At 47.0% G+C, this 17,569-nt stretch overlaps 1 protein-coding gene across 1 annotated transcript in view; it reads left to right on the forward strand.

Moving 5' to 3' along the window:
• LOC143473443 (F-actin-uncapping protein LRRC16A-like) overlaps positions 1-17,569 on the forward strand; it is an 81,782-nt gene that overhangs the window by 55,101 nt on the left and 9,112 nt on the right. Inside the window, exons 21-29 of the mRNA XM_076970444.1 lie at positions 1,698-1,870; positions 2,464-2,532; positions 6,453-6,546; positions 7,176-7,274; positions 7,397-7,525; positions 7,712-7,843; positions 11,994-12,169; positions 12,803-12,890; positions 13,737-13,877. Coding sequence (XP_076826559.1) covers positions 1,698-1,870; positions 2,464-2,532; positions 6,453-6,546; positions 7,176-7,274; positions 7,397-7,525; positions 7,712-7,843; positions 11,994-12,169; positions 12,803-12,890; positions 13,737-13,877 — 1,101 coding nt within the window. The remainder of the gene's footprint in view (positions 1-1,697; positions 1,871-2,463; positions 2,533-6,452; positions 6,547-7,175; positions 7,275-7,396; positions 7,526-7,711; positions 7,844-11,993; positions 12,170-12,802; positions 12,891-13,736; positions 13,878-17,569) is intronic.

Genomic DNA, 17,569 nt, shown 5'->3' on the forward strand with positions numbered 1-17,569 from the left:
CACCTATAGAACCTCTCCCACAATGTAGAACCTCTCCCACACTATAGAACCTCTCCCACACTATAGAACCTCTCTCTCACTGTAGAACCTCTCTCATAATGTAGAACCTCTCTCACACTGCGAAGAACCTCTCTCACACCTGCGAAGAACCTCTCTCACACTATAGAACCTCTCTCACACTATAGAACCTCTCCCACACTATAGAACCATCTCTCTCACTGTAGAACTCTTTCACTGTAGAACCTCTCTCACAATGTAGAACCTCTCTCACACTGCGAAGAACCTCTCCCACACTATAGAACCTCTCCCACACTATTAGAACCTCTCTCTCACTGTAGAACCTCTCTCACAATGTAGAACCTCTCTCACACTGCGAAGAACCTCTCTCACACTGCGTAGAACCTCTCTCACACTGCGTAGAACCTCTCTCACACTGCGAAGAACCTCTCTCACACTGCGAAGAACCTCTCTCACACTGCGAAGAACCTTTCTCACACTGCGTAGAACCTTTCTCACACTGCGAAGAACCTCTCTCACACTGCGAAGAACCTCTCTCACACTGCGTAGAACCTCTCTCACACTGCGTAGAACCTCTCTCACACTGCGTAGAACCTCTCTCACACTGTTGAAGAACCTCGCAGCCTGGTGGTGAAGTTCTTTGTGTGGCTCAGACTAATCCTCAGGTCAAATCCCATCTCTCCACCTTCTTTAACAGGACTTCCGCAAATCCACAGAATCTACTCGGGCTTCCCACCCACCCGCCCTGTCTTCTGTTAACCTTACTGAAGTGTGCTGATAGGAGAGCTGACCTTCTCTCTCTCTCTCTCTCTCTCTCTCCTCTCCTCCCTCCCTCCCTCCCTCCTCTCTCTCTCTCTCTCTCTCTCTCTCTCTCTTCTTCTCTCTCTCTCCCTCTCTCTCTCCCTCCCCCTCACTCTCTCTCTCTCTCTCTCTCTCTCTCCTCTTCTCTCTCTCCTCTCTCTCTCTCTCTCTCTCTCTCTCTCTCTCTCTCTCTATCCCTCTCTCTCTTGTGGTCTACACACTCCTTAACTGATAGACCTCTCTTGTCCTCAGAGAGTGTACCAGCAGGGCGTTTTTGATATCCACAAAAGCCTCACTACATGAACTGCCAGACAGAAGTAATCCTATCAGGGAGGGAGGGGGGCCGGGGGGTGGACGGGATTTCAGAGCGACGCTTTCAAATGAGTCGTTCCAGGCTAACCCCTGGCCGAGTGGAAAAACCTTTAAGAGGTTAATGCATTTCTGCGGGATTGGTCTGCCACCCCCTGCTGGTGGGCTGTTGGAACAGATTAAGGCTTTATGGTTAAAAATCTTTCTATGCATATTCTGAAGGAGCACAGGAATTTACTTAAGAGGGGTGAATCGATCGCATGCAGGTTTAGACCCACACAAATATGATCTCTACAAGACTGACCTGTCATTTTAATATCAGTGTATTTCTCACTGTGGAGATGGTGTAAGAGGTGGTGTATGAATGATGTCGTATCAGCCAGTGCACACTTTAAGAATGAGTTTAATTTTAAAGGTTTAAAAGGTTTTTTTCTGAAGAGGTTGAGAAGTGGTGGTGAGAGTTTTTGGTTTTTGAGTCCTCAGCGTTGTGTTAAATTAGCATCAGCGTGTGAGTGTGTGTGGTTGAATCTCTGATGGGCTGAACTGACGTCTCTCTGTTCCTCACTCAGTCGCTCACGTCTCTCTCGCTGGCCGACTCCAAGCTGAAGGGCGACCTGACCATCGTCCTCAACGCTCTGGGCAGCAACAGCTCCCTGACCCGGGTGGATATCAGCGGTAACGGCATGGGGGACATGGGGGCCAAGATGCTGGCCAAGGCCTTGCAGATCAACAGCAAGCTGAGGTGAGGACACCACGCCCCTCCCCACCCAGCACAAGCCCCGCCCTTCCCAGCACAAGCCCAACCATGCCCCAACCAGAACTGCAGTTTATGATCTCTGGGAGAGTGGTTGTTGCTTTTGTGTATGTGTGTGCGCAAGTGTATGTAAGTGTGTGTGTGTGTATGTAGGTGTGTGTGTGTGTGTGTGTGCGCATGTGTATGTAGGTGTGTGTGTGTGTGTGCGCATGTGTATGTAGGTGTGTGTGTGTGTGTGCGCGTGTGTATGTAGGTGTGTGTGTGTGTGTGTGTGTGTGTGTGTGTGTGTTTTTCTGCTCCCAAAGAGCTAGTTAAAGGAAAAAGAAAGGTGTTGCTTTTTATGAGATTTTTATAAATCAGTGCTTGGCTGGAGTGTGCACTACAGACACGTGTTTTCCCGCAGCTCCCTGGCCGCGTGTGTGTGTGTGTGTGTGTGTGTGTGTGTGTGTGTGTGTGTGTGTGTGTGTGTGTGTGTGTGTGTGTGTGTGTGTGTGTGTGTGTGTAAAGGATCTGCTTTATTGATCTGTTATGTGGTTCCTCCATCTGCTCTGATCTGACTGCATGTGTGTTTGTTTCCCCAGGACGGTGATCTGGGACAGAAACAACATCAGTGCACAAGGCCTCCAGGATGTAGCAGCAGCAATGGAGAAGTATGTGAGGTTATCAGAGTGTGTGTGTGTGTGTGTGTGTGTGTGTGCGCGCATGTGTGTGCGCGTGTACGTGTGTGTGTACATGGACGTGTGTGTGTGTGTGTGTGTACATGGGCGTGTGTGTGTGTGTGTGTGTACACGGGCGTGTGTGTGCGCATGCACCAATTTTTCTGCATCATCCTGTGATGATGCATTTTTTAACTTGGCAATGTTGCAGAGATGTAGAAAAGCTATAGTAGTATTATCTATGTATTTATCAAATGATAGGTCGGAGTCGAGTATGACGCCTAGGTTTTTGGCTACTGTGCCAGGTGTAATGGGGTAGTCTGCGAGAATAAGCATTAGATCTGGAATTTTATGTCTTGAGGCCTTAGGGCCCAGGAGGAGAACTTCTGTTCTCATTACGTTGGGGGAAGTTTAGAGACATCCAGCATTTAATATCTCTTACACAGGCCTCAATTTTTCCTAAACTGAGTTTGTCATCAGGTTTGGCTGATATGTAAAGTTGAGTGTCATCTGCATAGCAGTGAAAATTGACACTATTGGCGCATTTCCACACGGGCCTGCTTGGCGCGGTATGGTTCGATTCGCGACGGTTTGTGAGTGTTTCCATTAGTACCAGGTACAAGTTTGTCGATACCTTCAGGTACTGTTTTCGTACCTACTCGCTCGAGGTTCTAACCGTTCCGAAGCGGTACAGTTCTGTGACGTGGAGGAACAGCATGACACTGATTGGCCAGGGAGTGTCGTCACAGGTTGCATCACAGGAGAGCGACTCCTCCGCTATCGCCATCTCGTCCATTGTTGTACGGTGTTGTGGACGCATACAAACGATGTCACGACACTACAACCCGCGCGCCAACAGCGACTCCACCCACATTGTGGTGGTCCACCATTGTAATGGAAACACAACGCGACCGTACCGCTCCGTTGCGAATCGATCCGTATCGAACCGTACCGCGCCAAGCAGGCCCGTGTGGAAATGCGCCACATGTTTGTTTATAACTGTGCCCAATGGTAGCATATATAATGTAAATAATAGTGGTCCTAAAATGGAGCCTTGCGGGACCCCATATTTCACTTTTGTACGTTTGGATGGAATATTATTGAGCTCTGCAAACTGATGGCGATTAATTAAGTAAGAGTAAAACCATGAAAGGGCTGTGCCTGAGACTCCAACCCAGCATTCTAACCGTTTTAGCAAGATCCTATGATCTATTGTGTCGAAAGCTGCACTAAGATCAAGAAGCACTAACAGAAATACATAGCCTTGATCTGAGGCAAGGAGGAGATAATTTGTTACTTTGACTAATGCTGTTTCAGTACTGTGATGGGGACTAAATCCAGATTGGAACTTTTCAAATATGTGATTCCTATGCAGATATAGGCATTATATATCCAAGTTGTTATACCTCCAGGAATTTAGACTCGTTCACACATGTCATGTCGCTTTGCTTCTCTAAGAGAAAAGGAGGAGGGAGAGAGGGATGGAGTGGGCATGAAACCCATCAATGACTTAGGCAGTGAAAAACACTTTTGTGTTTATAAGTGTTATAAGAGTTACTGATATATGAATGTCTTTCTGTTTTGGGCAGCTTCTCCTTTCTCATCCTAATTTGCATGGCATTTGCATAATGACCAGCAGGGCATCGGCATTGACTGATTGGCTGGCTCCTTCCCGCCAAATGCCGATCCACCGGGAGACAGTTTGGCATCGCAGTGTATGACAAGCTCAGGGGGCGGGATTGGTGGGGTTGGGGGGGGGGGGGGGGGGGTTGGGGGGGTTGGGGCGGGATTGGGGGGGTTGGGGGCGTAGAGGGGGAGTTCAGCTGGATTTAGTCCATATTTCTGAGCCTGTTCCTTACGTGGGAAATGAAGACGTCTCCTACACTGTAAAAGATCCACATACTAACCATGATCACGTCCAGCATGCACTGGTTTGGACCGACCCGAGTGTGCCCGCCTGAGGGTTGCCCAGTGCTGGGTTAAGTGGCTTGCTGTAGGATTAATGGTCTATTGTTTGTGCTGGGGTGTTGTCACGGCCGTGTGGGGCCTGCTGACCCAACCTTCACCTGTGCAGCTGTTCTGTGAAGCTAGAACAAGATGATGAATGAATACTACTGGGTGGCTTTAGTAGTATGGGTGGCGCGCGCACACACACACACACACACACACACACACACACACACACACACACACACTCCACTGTCACTATCAGACTATAGATGTGTTCAGAATGCCCCCCCCTCCCCCGCCCCCCATATCTGGCCATATAATTGTGTATAATTCCCTTTTATTCACCATACCCTGGATCAAAGCACTGCTGACAGCTCAGCCCCGCCCACACCCCCCGCATCATCACTGGGAGCATTCTGTTCTAGTGGGAGGGGGCGGGGTTTCGCAAATTACTACTCGAGTCCGTCAGGCACATGCAGCCCCTGTTTCACGGCATATATGGAGTCCTGGTGTCAGTTCTGACAGCCACAGACGGCCCTCAGCTGGGCACAGACAGTGAGGAGGGGAGAGGAACTTCTGTTCTAAGCGATCAGTGTTGTAGTCGTGTATCTACATAAATAAAATCTCCGATCTCCCCATTTCTCCACCTCTCTGTCTGAACTCTGTTTCTTCCCTTGTCTCATCTTTCCATCTCTGCCTCTTTCTCTCTCTCTCCCTCCATCCGTCCATGCCGGTTCGTGTGTACTGACAGCCCACAGTAGTTCCAGGACCCATATCCCCGGGCGGAGAGACATCAGTAATGACGTCAGAGCAGATACGCTGGCATACAGAATCACACTGCAGACACTTTTCTGATTGGTTAGTTTGATGTTGATGGTTTTTGGGAGGCCCTTTGGCACTGAATGACTGATCTTCACCTTCACAAGCCTTCAGTAAAAAAAACATCTAGCTGGTACGTATGTCTTATAGATCGGCTAAGTCTGCGCAGAATGCAGAATTTCCTTTGTTTTCCAAATAAGCTGTTTGGGGGATTTAAAAATGTGTTTTTTCCCCAATGCATATGCATCAAGGGTCCTGTAATAAATCAAATTCCTTTATAAAGGCCAGTCACCAACACCTGTGCAACACGGTGTGCGTGCGGGTGTGTGAGTGTGTGTGTGTGTGTGTGTGTGTGAGTGTGTGTGTTTGTGTGCTTGTATGTGTACATGTGTGCATGGTGTGTGTGTATGTATGTGCGTGCGTGCGTGCGTGTGCACTCTTGTGTGTGTATGTGTGCATGTGTGCGTTTGTATGTGTGTGTGCGTGTGCATGTGTGCGTTTGTATGTGTGTGTGTGTTTGTATGTGTGTGTGTGCATGTGTGCGTTTGTATGTGTGTGTGTGTGTTTGTGTGCATGTGTGCGTTTATGTGTGCATGTGTGTGTGTGTGTGTGTGTGTGTGCGTGTGTGCGTTTGTATGTGTACATGTGTGCGTGGTGTGTGTGTATGTATGTGCGTGCGTGCGTGTGCGCTCTTGTGTGTGTATGTGTGCATGTGTGCGTTTGTATGTGTGTGTGTGTGTTTGTATGTGTGTGTGTGTGTTTGTATGTGTGTGTGTGCATGTGTGCGTTTGTATGTGTGTGTGTGTTTGTATGTGTGTGTGTGCGCATGTGTGCGTTTGTATGTGTGCGTGTGTGTGTGTGTGTGCATGTGTGCGTGTGTGTGTGTTTGTATGTGCGTGTGTGTGTGTGCGTGCGTGTGTGGGTGTGTGTCATTGTGCACGTGTGTGCGTGTGTGCATGCATATGTGCGTGCGTGTATGTGCGGTCGTGCGTGTATGTATGTGTGTGTGTACGTGTGTGCGTGCGTATGTGCGTGTATGTATGTATGTGTGTGCGTGCATGCATGTATGTGTGCGTGTGTGTGTGTGTGCGTGTGTGTGTGTGTGTGTTTTTTTCTGTGCACTGATCCTCACGCTGTTCCTCCAGGAACTTCACCATGCGCTTCATGCCCGTCCCCATCATAGACGCATCGCAGGCCCTGAAGACCAGTCCTGAGAAGACTGAGGACGCCCTGCTCCGGGTCAGAACCCCTGTGGCTCTGGGCCTCCCTCACAGAGAACCCTTGCCCTCGTACACACAGATCCTGCAGAACCAAGCTCACATGACGAAGCATTGTATTGTTTAGGGTTTTCATCTCACTCACGTACCCTGTTGACAGTGTGTCCAATCTAAAGTAAAACTAACCTCTAGATCAGGTATCACCAAATGGCGGACCGCGGTCCGGATCCGGACCCGAACGCCGTCCTGTCCGGACCCAATCACATTCCTGATTAACTGGATACGGACCCAAATGCCAAAAAAATTTTAACGGGAGACTATATTTTAAACCGGAGAATTTATTTTCAGACGAGTGTTACGCTCACCACCCATTTGAGTGTTACGTTCGCGCCGCCCCCCCCCGCTCAACAACTTTCGTTCGCAACCGCGGATCCGGACCTAAGGTCTGAGCTATCTGCCAAAAATGGACCGCGGAAAGATTTAATTGATTACCCCTGCTCTAGATGAATATGTAAATGTTAATTAAATCATGAATGTCTATAGTTCATGCATAGTGCTGAACTGTCAAGCTGAATTCAGTGGGTGTTTTACGCTCACTACACTGTGAGTGCATTGTGAGTTTGATGTTTCTTACTTCTCGTGCTGTCCCAGATGGAGAACTACCTGTACAGGAACCAGGAAACCCGCAGGTTTGTCCAGGAACAGGCCTACCGGCTACAGCAGGGCATCGTCACCACAACCACACAGCAGGTACGTCTTTGCTGGGTTTTCTCCAGGCCTGGTTGGGCTGGTTTGGTGGGTCTATTTTGAAGCTGTTTCTCCTAGTTTGGTGGATGTTCCAGTCCACTGAGTACACATGCCTCATCCTTCAGATGATCGACCGAATATGTGTGAAAGTCCAGGACCACCTGAACTCTCTGAAGAACCACGAGAAAGACTCCATCCTAGAAGATGTCAAATTAGCAGAGAACCTCATAAAGGATGCAAGGAACTCAAAGACGGTAAAAAAACGCAAAATGTTTCTTACACAGGGAAATCTGGTACTAAACAAGCACTTCCTGTAGTGCCAGTCCTGTTGTCTTGTGTTGTTACTGCGGCCGTTGTGAGAACGTGCCAAACAACCAAACCAATCACTCTGGAAGGTTCTGGAAGGCATTCTGTGAAGGTGTTCTGGCCTGTGTCCACAGCTCCTGCCCTGCCTTTACCACCTGGGAGTGGTGTCCCGTGAGGAGTTGAGCGATTCTTCCATGGGTCCCATCCAGGAGAAGCTCGACTCAATGGCTGGAGAGATGACCCAGGTCATGGACGAGCAGCTCAAGGTGAATCTCGCCTCACAACACGCTGCTTGAGGTTATTAATGGACACAGAGACAAACTTGTTCTAGCTGTGGAGAGAAACTTAAACTTAACCACCTCCCCTGGGTGGTTTAATTTCCATCCTAAAGTTTTTTTTACCCAGAATCCCTCTGACTGATGCTGCTTGGCCCTCATATGTATGCCAATGTGGTGTTTGTTTCGGGATGAATCTCCCATGGCCGTTCCAGGCCCTCCCAAACTGCTGGGGGCGCTCACTGACGCCTCCAGGCATGGCACACTTTGCCAGGCTTCCTGAAAACCCCTGGACAGGCTGACGAGCGAGCAGGACCAGGCACATCAAACCGGGAGGGACGTAGTCGTCCTGACTGCACCGTGAGGCCCAGTCTGGCTGGAGGCGCGGGCGGTTAGGCAGTGTCCGTATCGTGGGGGCGGCCCAGGACTGGCTCCACCCGGACCTTGGCCAGTTTATTGCCCCCAACACCACAAGCCTGCACAGAGCACAAACAAGCCTTTGTGTGGATGGGCGTACGACCACACAAGTGCTCTTTCATTAAAGGGGCTTCAATGGAGGGGGAATCTCACTGCAGTGTCACTAACATAGCAAGCTGTGCCTCCCACAACAAGACACACACTCACACACATGCATACACACAAATATACATAGTAGTTTAAACATCCCCTTCCTACAAATTCAGAAGCATACTGCTTGAACAGCTGATGAAGGACCTCTGTCCTGTTTTTCTGGAAACCTCGTGCACATCACTATTATACAATATACATACAGGCAGCTTTACACACTTATTGTACCCTATATGGAGAACGGGTTCCATCAAATATTGGTCCTCCCAAGGATTCTTAAATTCTGCCCTGGAGTTTTTCCTAGACACTGTCACCACTGGCTTGTTCATGAGACCTGGGCCCACACACCTGGAGCACTGTGTTGTGACAAGGTGTGTTGTAAAATGTTTATACAAAATTAACAGCTCATGGAAATACTTGGTGTGAATTTGAAACTTGTCACACAACATGGCAGCCCTCGCCAATCCAGGCCTGTTTCAGTGGTGAACATTAAATAAATGTGAGCGTTGGCTTGAATAGGCAGTAAGTAACATTAGATAATTAACACTTTTACTGCACTGCTGCCCATAGGCAGACAGAGCATGAGGAACAGCTGGAGATAATTGGAGAAGATAAACAGGCTGGTGGAATTCTTGACGGTCAGATGGTGTGATGAAAAGCACATGGTTTCCTAACAGTTTGTCGAGCGTCTTTTCAGTCTGTTGAGTAATGTAACTAAAGACATAAATAATTGTTCATTTGGGAAAGTTTGATCAGAGGATCTACTGTATGGTGTGATTTTTGTTTCAATAGTTCCACAAAAGCAAAAGTAAATCCAAGAGCAGAAAGTATATGTTATGAATGCAAAACAGAAAAATATATATCAAAAGTATATATTTTTTATATAATTGGTTATTTGAAACTTATTTTCGTTTGCATTTTGACAAGTTTTTGGTTCCATTGTTTTAGTTTTTTTGGATTTTCCCAGTAAGGTCTTTTGCTTCTGGAATCTCTCTTTGCTTCTGGTTCGTTTTTTGCTTCTGACTTTTGGAACACATTTCACGTGTGGGAGGGTCTTAGATGAAGGCGTTCCTCTGCAATCTCCATTGGTCACTGATTCCGGACTGACACAGAGCTCTGAGACCGCCTCTGGGACCAAGCCACGCCCACCCCACCAGCCTCCCAGCGTTTTCAAACATGGCGGAACGCGGTGGTTCTGTTTCACAGTAGCATGTAAACTAAGTTTTACCATAAAAGTTTATACAAAGGTTATAATTAATTGGTAAATGGTCTGTAGATATTGCAAATGTACACTGTATAATAACTACATTAAGCATGCTCACCAGCACGAGCTTTTTAAAATTTTAGTGAACTGGATGGAGAGAACATTGATGTGTGGAAGAAATATGAGTATTTGCAATATCTGGTATGGCGACGGACGGGGGGTGGGGGGCAGCTGGTGTACGAGAGGTGATGCCAAATATAGTAAAATCCATAATAGTAAAAAATACCAAAATTAAAGCCAAATACAAAAATTAAAGCAATACTGAAAAGTGGCCACCCTATATACAACCAGCTTTGTTCACTCACACTGTTTTTCAGTGTTCTGCAGGTACCACACACAAACACACATCACATGCATCTTGTGCTGTCCATATTTTATTAAGAAGTGAACAATATTCATTGAACCATTGAACATAGAGATACTAAACATAATACATGTCAGACATGACATTCAGACACTGTCCGACTCAGAGATAAAAACAAAAAGATTTTAACTTGGAGGGGTGCGAGTAAGAAGAGTAGTCCATTGAAACGCAGAGTGCGGATTAATTTCCTTCTCACTTTAGACCCGCGGGGACGCTAGCGAATGATCCAGGAGGAGCGAGTAACTAGTCGCTACTATTGTGAATGTAGCAAAACGGTGACAGAAGCTACAGCAGCGATTAAATTAAAAATAATTTAAAGGCTAGCTTTAAACACGCTCTTCCCTGTTGACTTCTCTCACGGTAATGTCGCGCTGAAAAATATTGACCTGTCTTGTCAATATATGGAGCCAGATCCGTAAACGCGAGCCGCTTTCGCCATTCCAGATGGCTCAGTCAAAACCATTACATCTTAATGAACCAATAAATAACATCAGCGGCAAAAATGAGTGTAAAAAATACCAGGGTTCATCATTTAGAACTACAAAAAAATCTTGTTTCTTATTTTACTATCTACCTATTTTTCATAAGAGTTTGTTTTACCGCAAAATACTTCAAAAACGGCGAATTTCGCCGCAAGGTGACAGATTTTCATGCCTGCATCCAGTTCACTAAAATTTTAAAAAGCTCGCGCTGGTGAAGTGTGCTAAATATTAACTGCCATGCTTAATGTAGTTATTATACAGTGTACATTTGCAATATCTACAGACCATTTACCAATTAATTATAACCTTTGTATAAACTTTTATGGTAAAACTTAGTTTACATGCTACTGTGAAACAGAACCACCGCGTTCCGCCATGTTTGAAAACGCTGGGAGGCTGGTGGGGTGGGCGTGGCTTGGTCCCAGAGGCGGTCTCAGAGCTCTGTGTCAGTCCGGAATCAGTGACCAATGGAGATTGCAGAGGAACGCCTTCATCTAAGACCCTCCCACACGTGAAATGTGTTCCAAAAGTCAGAAGCAAAGAGAGATTCCAGAAGCAAAAGACCTTACTGGGAAAATCCAAAAAAACTAAAACAATGGAACCAAAAACTTGTCAAAATGCAAACGAAAATAAGTTTCAAATAACCAATTATATAAAAAATATATACTTTTGATATATATTTTTCTGTTTTGCATTCATAACATATACTTTCTGTTCTTGGATTTACTTTTGCTTTTGTGGAACTATTGAAACAAAAATCACACCATACTACTGGCCAAACCCCCGTTAATACAGAAGGCTCACGCATACAGATCCCCAACAGAGGATCCCCAGATCCCCAAAAGGCTCCTTGGTGCTACAACACGTGACACCAGAATCGTACAGAGACTTTTTCTCCCTCCTGTTTGGTTGTCTCTTTAGGTGTTTGGTGGTAGTTGTGTTGTAGTAACCAGGTTGGAGCTTAGCTAGTGTAATGTGTGAGCAGTACGAGTGACTTGTTTAGTCCATGGGCAAGCAAGCCAGACTTTTGTCCAGCCTCTGCTGTTGGAGTGCTCCGGCGATGTAACTGTCTCAAGGTCAGTAAGCTGGTTGAAGATAAAAGGGCTGTAGACACACAGCCGACTGCAGCACAGTGTCGGAACTGGACACCAACATCTCTAAATAAAGACTGCTTTTGGAGAAAAAAGAAGCTACAAGGTCTTCAGGAGATAAATATGGAAACAGTGTATAAATAAATGGGCTACACAATTATTACTGTTTTTTTTTTCCTAGCAGTCCTCCAGCTGAGTGTTTTACGTGCTTAGCCTGTGTTTAAAGGACATAGAAGGCGAAGACCACTGGCTTTTACAACCGTTTGCCCAGAACTGCGTCTTCTCATCCAGTACTAGTTGTTCACCGGTATATTGGTGAATCCCTAATACCGATATGTAGATTGTGATTTTTGCTGTGTCTCCACCTACACAGGGCCTGCTGGAGTCGATGGTGGACGCAGCGGAGAGCTTGTGTCCTCACGTGATGCGTAAGGCCGACCTGAAGCAGGACCTGATGAAGGCCAGTATGGACAAGCTGGTGATCCCACGCACCTTCGTCAAGAACGTTCTCCTCGAGCAGGCTGGTGTCGACATCATCAACAAGATCAGGTCACACACGCTCTCCTAGAGTTTCTAAACATCTATAAAACGCCCTCATCACTCCAGCGTTGCAAGCGTTAAGATACTTTAACGACTGGTGTATTATAGTTGTAAAATATTTCAGTTATGGATGTAGGCATTATTCTTATCTTAAATATCTTAATTGCTGGTGTACATATTAATGAGACGCTACGTTGAAATGCTTTGTTCTGTTGTAGTTTGCCCATTTAAGACACCGTGATGCTTTTTGACCTCTGAGCCACCGTACTGCTCCCATACTGGTGAACGATGTGCAGCGTTCTGCTTATTTTTACACGAATTGTGGACTTGCAGTCGTGCTGCTCACAGCCCTGCCACCTGCTGGTGGGTGGGGGTAGGTGCAGGAGGGGGTGGGGTGTAGAAGCTGGAGGATGGAAGAGAGAGGGAGGGGAATCGGGCTCCCCGCGGTGAGCGTCCTCTACCTGCGATGTTTCCAGAGGACACGCTCCCCTCTGCTACTCACCGAATGAGAGTTCCTGTTTCTCTTGTGATGATTGGTACCTGAAGCTTGATGTGTAGTGACCCAGTGAGCATGCTACGAGACGGGAGCCCCATCTCACTCTTTTCTCGTCTCACTTTTTCTCATCTTACTTTCTCTTGCAGTGAAGTAAAACTGAGCTTGGCATCTTTTCTCTCCGACCGCATCGTGGATGAGATCTTAGAAGCTCTTTCCAGCTCGCAAAATACGCTGGTGAGTCAATCTCCCTGTTTCTCGATCTCTCTCTTTATCGATCTCTCTATTTCTCTCTCTCTCTCTGGCTCGAACCCAAACTTCCTTTCACGCAGGATTGCAGAACTCACCAGTCTACCCTTCCCACTCCCAGTACCCTGAGTGAACTGGTTTATTTTGTCATCTAAGCCTATTTAATGTCCAATTAATAACCTGTACATCTATGTACAGAATCAGGAAAGCGTTCCCAAGCACTGTAGCTGACTGCATTTGCCATAACTTGTTTTGTGTCGAACCCTCACACAGACCCGTCTTTGACCAGTTATTCCCGCACAAAAGCCTGCCCTGACGAGACACGCTCTTCGGAAGGCAGCGCAGTGTAATTTCAGGATTGGCTAAGCCTGTTTACACCAATTAGTGTCCCGCTCTTGACGCTAATTAGTGGTGTTACATCAGGAGCATACTTTGACTGAGCAAAGGTCTTGAATATCTCTGTATTGTCAGAAGAGAGATTACACAATGATGTTTTCCAGGGTGTGTAGCAGTTTCGTCGTCTTGCAGATTTTCCTTCTGTTTGGCAACCTTTCAAATATTTGAAATCAAATGTGGTTACAGTATAGAGACTAATCTGGGGGGATGTCTGAGCATAGTGTTGAGAAGTATATCCTCAAGGTTGTGAGAGTCAGGCTTTTTTTGTCTGTGTTTTTCAACACAAAAAAACACAAAAACCAACACGATTCATTATTATTTGTATTATTATTTTGTTTACATTTTTTTAATAGTAAGATTTCGTAACAGACGAGTCTGACTAACTAGACGGACTCACGATGGACTTTGGCTTATTGTTGTTCGCCTGTTTGCCTCTAGGGGGAGCACCTGCTAAGGAAAGGACGCCCACTGGTGCAGCAGGAGTCCCTGGACCTGGACGTGCCCGAGGTGAAGGCCTCCAAACGGGGGACCGTGGAGCTGATGGAGGGGGAGCGGCTGGATGACCTGGAGACCTGCATGGTGAGCCCTGCCCACCTTCCCGTAGAACCTCCTCGTAGTCTGTCTGCACTAGTCCCATGAGCTTCAATGTCTTTCTGCAAGAGAATGTAGTCCTAATGCATTATACATGCATTCATAATGCATTTTATGGAATATATAATGCTTTTATAATGCCTACCAATAGCCTGTATTATTACTCATACTCGCTACTCGTATTACTCAAGTAGTTATAGGTAAATGCCTTAGAAAGTATGACTTCATGAAGTCAGGTTTTATAAAGCATTTGTGCTTAAGAACATTATTATTATAATGCATTATAACCTTAGACATGTATTATAAGTTGTAATGCATTATAAAATATAGCTTAGGTTTCTCAAATTGCCCTTGACCAATTATTTGATAGTATATAACACACAATAAAGCCCGTAACAGCCTGGTATACTGCTCTACGTGACGTTCCAAGACCCTTTTGGAGAAGCTCTTCTGGTTCTGAGTAACGTGCGTGAGACACAATGATAAGCCAAGCTGACGTGAGTTGAACAGTTTCACGCCGTGTTCGGCCCATCGAGCGTTTTGTCCAGGGACGTTCATGTCCACGTGCGCTAATGGCGCGTGCTCCATTCTGAGACGCACGTCCTGACCGGCGGTTTCTGTGTTGGCCATCTTGCATTTGGCTCACCCGGCCAACGTCCGTCACGGGCGACGGTCTGAATCTTAAGCGCTAACGGCTCCAGCGCTCTCCGCTCAGTTGACACTTAGTAAGCGTGACAAATTCCGTAACGTCCAGATTTGAATACATTTTAGTTTTAATGCTGTTTCTGATTTAACTTTTACATGCTACTCATGAAGGTTTTTGGGGGGATGTTTTCATCGTGTGCTGTGGTAGGAGTGGTTTACCGGTGCACCGTAGGCATGGATAATGAAATCTTTTCATTTTACGCTATCATTTCAAGCGCTGCATGACTTCTGCATGGGCAAGATGAGTCACTGGTGACTGTAAGCCACACCAGCGAAACTGGCTTTTAATCTTCTAATCTTTAATGCTTAGAAGCAGACCTGGTGAATGTGGGCACACGTGGGGTGAACGTGAGCAGCGTGTCACAATTGTCACGCTCACGTTACTGGCAAGAGTGAATGTCCTGTTGATGCCATGGGCTCAAGCCAAGGCGCTTGTAAAGAAATGTTGGACACTAATGTTATAGCTGGACTAGGTGGAGGTGCAGTCTCTCAACCTCAAGCTCACCCACTGTGATCCTGCATTCTACAGCCCCCTGGCTCCTGGGGTAAGCCTGTCAATTCAAAGGGACCTTAAAATTACTATGTTTGAGTGTGGCCTAATGGGACCTCTTGTCAAGGTTCCCAGAATCCTTGGCAGCGCCCCTGATGCCTGATGTCTGCTTATTCTGCACAGGTGTGTCAAAGGTAGCGTCTCTGTTAGCACACGGGCAGGGTTCGGTCCAGGAGTGTGGAGTTCCCTCATGCGAACAGTCCACCGTAATGCCACTGTGCGTCATCATGGCCGCTGGCATCTCGGTTTGGTGTGACTTCGCCTTGCTGTGTTCACGCTGGAGGTCGGGGCGCTGCGGAGGGGCGACTCCGTTAGCGTTAGACTGGCATTTGCGCAATGCTCCTTTGCTTTTTTGTCTTCTCTCTCTTTCTCTATCTCTCTCTCTCTCCCTTCTCCCTCTGTCTCTCTCCCTCTTTCCTCTCTCTCCCCCCTCCTCTTTCATTCTTTCTCTCTCTACCTCTCTTTCTTCCTCCCTCTGCCTTCTTTTCTCATTTCTGGAACAACTGAATTCCTTTCCTCTCTTTCTTCTTTCCACCTTTTGCTTCATGGAGACTCTGTGCTGTACCAGTGTAAGTACAAGCTGCCCCCTCTATTTCTCTGTTCCTCTCTCTCTTTATTTCTCTCTCTCTGTCTCTCTCTCTCTTTATTTCTCTCTCTCTGCTTTCCTGTGTATAAACATTAGAACAAAGATCACTGTGTTTAAATTAGACCCCCCTCTCCCTATTACACATTCACATTTCTCTTTGTCTCTCTCTTTCTCTATTGGTCTCTTTTTGTGTTGGTGTGGGGTGGTTTTAGGGCCATGGTGATGTATGTGGTGGTGTTAGGGCCATGGTGATGTATGTGGTGGTGTTGGGGCCATGGTGATGTATGTGGTGGTGTTGGGGCCATGGTGATGTATATGGTGGTGTTGGGGCCATGGTGATGTATGTGGTGGTGTTAGGGCCATGGTGATGTATATGGTGGTGTTAGGGCCATGGTGATGTATATGGTGGTGTTGGGGCCATGGTGATGTATGTGGTGGTGTTGGGGCCATGGTGATGTATGTGGTGGTGTTGGGGCCATGGTGATGTATGTGGTGGTGTTGGGGCCATGGTGATGTATGTGGTGGTGTTGGGGCCATGGTGATGTATGTGGTGGTGTTGGGGCCATGGTGATGTATGTGGTGGTGTTAGGGCCATGGTGATGTATGTGGTGGTGTTGGGGCCATGGTGATGTATGTGGTGGTGTTGGGGCCATGGTGATGTATGTGGTGGTGTTGGGGCCATGGTGATGTATGTGGTGGTGTTGGGGCCATGGTGATGTATGTGGTGGTGTTGGGGCCATGGTGATGTATGTGGTGGTGTTGGGGCCATGGTGATGTATGTGGTGGTGTTGGGGCCATGGTGATGTATGTGGTGGTGTTGGGGCCATGGTGATGTATGTGGTGGTGTTGGGGCCATGGTGATGTATGTGGTGGTGTTGGGGCCATGGTGATGTATGTGGTGGTGTTGGGGCCATGGTGATGTATGTGGTGGTGTTGGGGCCATGGTGATGTATGTGGTGGTGTTGGGGCCATGTAGGGATGCTGTGTTTGGTGTCCAAGCACTTTGGATCCATCTTCCACTTCATGGATGAAAGAGAGATGAGTTTGTTTCACATAACAATCTTTGGTCACACCAGATCTCCCGAACAATATAGCAGCCAGGAGGGGGCTTGTGTGTGTGTGTGTGTGTGTGTGTGTGTGTGTGTGTGTGTGTGTGTGTGTGTGTGTGTGTGTGTGTGTGTGTACAATATAAAGCATGGTAAAGGGAGTGTATCACGGTAGAAGAGTGAGAGTGAAAGCTTCTCCCACAGTCAGGCTGGTGGACGCTTGTGTTGGCAAAACACGTTTTCTCATATAGTGTGAACAGGTGGTGGGGTCACGGACAGCATAACCCACTAAACGTTGTTTTGGCAGCTTTGGCGATGAGCAGGGTCTCCTGCAGACACAGCCTGACGGCTGTATTTTTGCGTTTGACAACGAAAAGCTCCAATGCTGACAGGTGCTGATGTTGTAGTTGGGTGTAGGGTCAAGCGACGTCGTGTTACGTTGACACTGAAGAACTAAAAAATCAGACTAATGTCTTGGTACCAAAAGATCCACACTGAAATCCACACTGCATGGCACCAAGAACAGCATGTGTGTGTGTCCCGGTTCACGTGTAGTTCATAGCACAGTACAGTTATTGTGTGTGTGTGTGATGGAGAGAGACAGAGAGGTCCGTAGTGTGTCTCATGAAGGTAGCAATTGTATATGTCCAGGATAACTGTAGACCAACCAGTTTTGTTCTTGTAGCCCAGCTGTATCTGCTCTGGTGCACAGAGACACTGAAGATGCAGGAAAGCCTGCCTTTGGCCTGCAGATGCGAAAAGAAAGCCATATTATAATAGCAGGCCCTCTGAG

This window comes from Brachyhypopomus gauderio, chromosome 13, assembly GCF_052324685.1.
Source record: "Brachyhypopomus gauderio isolate BG-103 chromosome 13, BGAUD_0.2, whole genome shotgun sequence".
In the NCBI taxonomy this organism is placed as follows: Eukaryota; Metazoa; Chordata; class Actinopteri; order Gymnotiformes; family Hypopomidae; genus Brachyhypopomus; species Brachyhypopomus gauderio.